Below are 5808 nucleotides of genomic sequence, written 5' to 3'. Positions count from 1 at the left end.
CCTCCTCCTCCTCCTCCTCCTCCCTCAGAGCTCAGACGCACGAGAGCTCACGGATTTAATGTCTGAACAAGAAAGGAACCTGGTCTCGTTTCTTTGGCTCATAGGTCTAGAAAACCAGGGCACACCTCCAGCAGTGAGAGATAACTCCAAGCCTTTGTCAGAGGAGACACGCGCGTAAAAAAATAAAAAAAAAATCCCGTGGCAGCTCCACTTTTGTCTTTTATCTTTTTTTTTTTTTTTTTTTTTGCGCGTTTTCATGGACACCTACAGATGACGAGGTGGCTCTCAGCATCTACGGGGATCGCTGATGGGGAACATGGCGAGGAGGGTGGCAGGAGTTCATCTCCTCGCTGTATTTTTCACCTCTGGAGTGACGCTTTTCTGGAACGCGGAGGGACAGGAGACTTTTAACGACCTCACGGGCTTCAGCCTGAGTCCGCCGTACTTCAACCTCGCCGAGGGCTCCAGGATATCGGCCACTGCGACCTGCGGGCAGGATGAGACTGGCGCACCAAGATATGATTTATACTGTAAGCTTGTTGGGGGACCTGCTGTTGGACTTCCAACTCAAAATATTCAGGTAAGAACCGCGCAAAACCGGTGCGTAATTGGTGCGTAAAAAGGAACCGGAGGAGCTTTGGAAATCGCTAAACCAGATTCCCATTTTGACAACAGGTTGTTTCATCTTACTTTTTAAAGAACTGTTTTTTCTAGGGCACCTTTTAAACAAGTACAAGAGTATATAAATCCCCCAAGGTACATTTTTTTTCCTGTCCTGCTTGATCAACTTGTCCAAATGCCAGAAATAGTTTTACACACTAGTTGTTTCCCACATTTCCTAAAGGAAACATCCTTCAACATCCCATCAAAAGTGCTCATTAAACTCCCCACTGTTAAGTGAAAAAAAAAGGCAATTCCCAGATATTTTATTCTTTTCCTGCAACTTGAGACATTCTCTGCAGCAAAAGCTTTTAAGTGAGCAGTATTCCAGTAATGTGACCTGCTTTTATTTAGGGTCAGTTCTGTGACTACTGCAACTCCATGGAGCCAAACAAAGCCCACCCCGTGAGCAATGCCATTGACGGGACGGAGCGGTGGTGGCAGAGCCCCCCTCTCTCCAGGGGACTGGTCTACAACGAGGTGAACGTCACCCTGGACCTCGGGCAGGTGAGAACAGCGTTGCTATGCGCACAACCAGATGTTTACCAGCTGWTGACATGCTTGTCTGAATAATGACAGGGTTTGCGGTGACAGTAAAATGTTGGCACCTTAATGTCAAAGAGGGAGGAGAGAATTTGTGCAGCTGGGTGGGAAAAAATACCCCAAAACAAAACAAAACAAAACAAAAAATAACAGTTGTCCTGTTTATGTGAAGTGGTGAAGCTTTGCCAGTTTGTGTATTTTTTTTCTCATCTTTTGAGTTTTTGGGTTTGTTTCGACCCACTCTGTTCCCATCACAAGGCCCCAGAGGTGTTGTGTGGTTATGTTTTCAGTGGGAGCTTCATCACCTCAGCGAGCAGCAATCATGTGCTGYGGCTGGACTCCTGCCAGGAATCAGATTCACGCCCGTTTGGCTGGAGCTCCCCATCATGACCCGTGGCGCTGGCAGGAGATTGGCCAGCAGCCTGTAGAACTGCACCTCACGCTCAATTATCCTCTGTGTGGAAAGAGAGGAATGCCGTCTCTGGATYAGGGGATCAGAGGCACGCAAAATCAGATCGGAGGCGTGCAGGTGCACACCTCGTGCACAAAACGACAGCTTTGACTAGTTTTTTTTCTCCTTCTTTTGGACAAGTAACAAAACTCGGCACACGTGCTGCACCTTTTGGCCCTCAGTGGACGCCCCCGTCTGACAATGGGTGCGGGCTTTTCTGTCTCTGTTTTTAGCCAGAGCGAGCTGAGAGAAAATCCCACCCGGCCAAAAATAGTGACCCTCCCCTTCCCCTCCTCAYGGTGGAGGATGGACACATGCAGGGGCCTTTCAGGGATGACTGCCTTTTTTAATACGTGGTAATGCTCAGTTTATTTGGGAGCAGGGAGAGCAAGCGGCCCTGAATTACAGTGTGCTCTTAAAGCGCRTGGTTAGAGTTGTGGCAACTGGACAACACTCCTCAATCGATACCACACAACCTCTCCCACATATACACACACATACCACATACCTGCCACAGCTCCAACCGCTAATGCTCTTAGCTGTCATGATTTTGATTTTTTTTTTCACATTCATTGGAATTTGAGTGAGGTGTCTTTCAGAGCCGATAGAAGCGTTTTCTTTACTCACCTGTGGGGTTTTACTGCTCATTACTGAAATCTCGGCCCTAAGCTGCCAAACGTTTGATAGTTCCCCGTGGTTCTTTTGTAGCTTTGTAGATTCTTTTGAAAGCAAGAGATAAACGACACGTTTAATGAAATATGTGGGCTAGACAGACCCTCTGAATGGGCGCAGTGTTTTTTTTAAGATGAATGCAGGTGGCTGTTCATGGTCTCTGCGGATCCTGCTCTGAGCAGATTATGTCAGATAATGGCACAATCCAAATGTTTATGTTCAAATGTGAAAAAAGTTCAAAGATTTTTTTTTGACAAGGCTGTTTCCGGATTCTTTGTTTCGGACTAGATTGTTTGAAGTGAAGACTGTTCTGCTAAGTTTAAAGCAGGACTAAGCTAAAACCTTTGTTAGTTTGTTAGAGAAAWATGGGCTCCAGCAAGTTGCAGTGATGGCTTTATTGATTTCACTGTCAAATGGAAGTATCCCAGCCACACTGGGTTGGACTGGTATGACAATTTGGGTAATCATGCTCTTTGAGGTTCCAACACGTGGCTCGATTTTTTGCTGTTTTAGAGTCAAATCTACAGTTTCTGGTTTGTAGTAAATCCTGACAAATATCCTGTTTAACCTGGATTCTCATACCTGAAACTTCAAGCCTCTGTTGCTGACTGGATTAATAATTATTTCACATTTACTGTAAAGACTTTACTCTTAGCTGCCCAGGCTGCCTGTCTGTAAAACGAGCCAGACTCCTGCAACTATGTGCTTGACAGTTGATAAAGTGTTTGTGTGTGTGTGTGCTTTAAAGACTGGCATAGCAACTTGTGATGCACATTTTGCCAAAGATGATTTGCCTTCTGAACGTCACAGTAAACATACCACATTTTTTTCCCCCAGGCAAAACATAAAAAACTTGAGGCTAGGGGTGTCCTGATACCTGTTTTTCTCAAACCAAGTACAAGTACATAGGGTGACAGTGTTTCAGGTGGTATCATTTAACTAGTGGGTTGCGTGTTTGAAACATTGCTCTGTTCGTCTGAGGCGCTATGTCCTTGGGCAAGAYAGTTCACCCATCTTGCCTGCTGGTGGTGGTCAGAGGGTCCTGTGGYGCCATTATAATGGTAGCCTCACCTCTGTCAGTATGCCCTAGAACAGGACAATTACCCYCATCAGTGTGTGAATGTGTGTATGAATGAGTGAAGGTCTGTATTGTAAAACACTTTGGAGTCCTTGGACTTARTAAAGAGCTATACAAATGCAGGGCATTTTTCCATTTACTTCAGTTTGGGTACCCGCCAATACTGAGCACTGATACAGAATACTTCCTGAGTTAGAACCTAAATAYTATGCAATGACTTTAAAACCACATTTATTTAGATCAAGGTGGCTCTCCTTCCTTATAGGCCTACAGCCCCTCTGACTGGATCACCTCAAATATACAGCATGATATATACTGGTGCAGCATTAAAAAGAAAACCATCAGATTCAACTTGTATGTATTTCTTAAACATGAATTGACAAACTTTTCACTTGAAATGTAGACTGTAACACATTCAATGGAGTGTTGATATGTATCCCAGTAGAGATTGATAAATAGATCCTGGACTGAACCAGTACTGAGCTTGTAAATATGAAATAACATTTTCATCATTTCAGTTCTGTAAAGTTTTTGTTTGTAAAGTTTAATTTATTTGACGTATTTTGGCTCAACACAGTTTATCCTGGGAAAGCACTTTTCTGTTCAAAATGTTACACACAAAACTGCAGTTTAAAATGTTTAAAATGGTTGCCATCACACTCTAGAAAATCACCCCAAACATATTCTCCATGCACGTCCTGTCATGAGCACTTTATGCCTTCAGTGTTTTTCTCCATAAGCTCCGTGTCAGACAGGCAAGCTGCTCCCTGTTTGTGCTCTCTTGACCTTTGACACCGACCCATGACAAATCCCATCTTTGATCTGGAAATGACCTCCGTGGTCCTCAGCTGCCTCTTATACGACCGATGGTGTTTGGCATAAATTACTGCAGTAGAGATTGATAGAATGAATAATAAGAGCTGTGATTAATTGAATGAATATAACACATCAGAAACATCTGATCCACAAAGTCGTCACAGATCAAAGTTTAGTTTTAGCAACACTTCATTTAAATAGTTCTAGGTGTCATTAGGAGTACGTGGCCGGAGCTTAAAAACAGATTTATTTTCCTGGAAGTTTTGAGCTCATTAAATCGATACACGACACAGTAGGCAAGTCATTGTTCTGCTAAACATTTACACCATAAATCAGACGGCTACTGGCTTTGTTTTTTTTTTTCTCGGTAAAGTATTTCAGGAGCCATGACCACACATGCTTATCTGCTTGAGTGAACGCAGAGTAGACCACGTGAGGCAAACATGCCAGGGCTTACTGCTGTATGCCTCCTGCCTGATGAGTCTACAACGCTCCTGATTGGTGGTCAGGCACTGGAGGGCTGCTGGACAGTACTGATTTAAAACATGGTTCTGTTTGTTCCTGATTGATATACAGAAGACGATGCCAAAGTTTTAGTGCAAGGGTAAAAAGTGTTTCCGAAGGTGTTGATTGCTGTTTGTGGGACTCCAGAACATCCTGTTGTGTATCTGTTTAAGCAGAATCCATCTTTAACTTTAGAGGATGTAAAAAAAAAAAAACCCCACGACTTGACTTCGTAAATGGGTTGGGAGTGCCTCGGCCCAAGTTGGTCCAATGGCTTTGACGATTCTTCAGTCACGAGACAAAGCCTCCAACTCAAGTTTTAGAACCATTCCCTCCCAAGAAACCTAATCCTCTCTCTCCGGGGTCCACCTYCCACCAATGTTGGTCTGAATGTTTTATTTGCAGCCTTCGCCCCCTTTTGTGTCTGAATCCTTCAAGGCGGTTTTGTGTGACATCCTTTCTGTGCTCTCAGGCTCTCACAAAGGTTCATTTTTTTTAAAGCCTTGTTGAAATTGACCTAGCCCTGCTTTTTTTCCCTCTCTGGGGTAAATGGATAAAAATAGTGAGGTGGCGTAATTTGGTGGTGAGAAAGTGCCAAGATTAAAAAACTATTTCATTTGAACATTTTTAGGTCTGAAAATAAACAAAAATATTTTACTTCTCTTGACAACTTTGGTGTTGGTATAATTAATAAAGATTAACTATTAATCATTGTATTATTTGTTATTGGTTTGATACCAAAATTAGTCGTGATTATTTGCCCAACACTACTTGACAGTTGATTTAATGTGTGTGTTTTATTAGTTATTTTTATGGAAAAAAAAGCACAACACATCATTTCCAACTGTGTGAAATTTGGTCTTATTTCTCTACAAGACTTTGTTTCAGTCGTTTTGTCGTTTCATTCAGATGAAATGCTGCAATCCTAAATAGTTTGCTGTGATTTTAAAGAGCAAATCTACTTTCTCCTGGCAATCCCAAAACACCGTAAGTCCATCCATCCATCCATCCATCCATCCATCCATCCATCCATCCATCCATCCATCCATCCATCCATCCATCCATCCATCCATCCATCCATCCA

The 5808-nt window shown here is 43.0% G+C and overlaps 1 protein-coding gene across 1 annotated transcript in view; it reads left to right on the top strand.

Annotated features, from left to right (window-relative positions):
• Positions 1-69: 69 nt before the first annotated feature.
• The window catches only part of LOC106534161 (laminin subunit alpha-3), a gene marked incomplete in the record, with an annotated part of 65827 nt that continues 60088 nt past the window's right edge, over positions 70-5808 (top strand). The window contains 2 exon segments of the mRNA XM_014030712.1: positions 70-580; positions 1015-1167. Of these exon segments, the coding sequence (XP_013886166.1) occupies positions 308-580; positions 1015-1167 (426 nt within the window).

The sequence above is a fragment of the Austrofundulus limnaeus genome, unplaced genomic scaffold (genome assembly GCF_001266775.1).
Source record: "Austrofundulus limnaeus strain Quisiro unplaced genomic scaffold, Austrofundulus_limnaeus-1.0 Scaffold6, whole genome shotgun sequence".
Classification (NCBI taxonomy): domain Eukaryota; kingdom Metazoa; phylum Chordata; class Actinopteri; order Cyprinodontiformes; family Rivulidae; genus Austrofundulus; species Austrofundulus limnaeus.
This window is presented reverse-complemented; position numbering and strand designations above follow the sequence as displayed.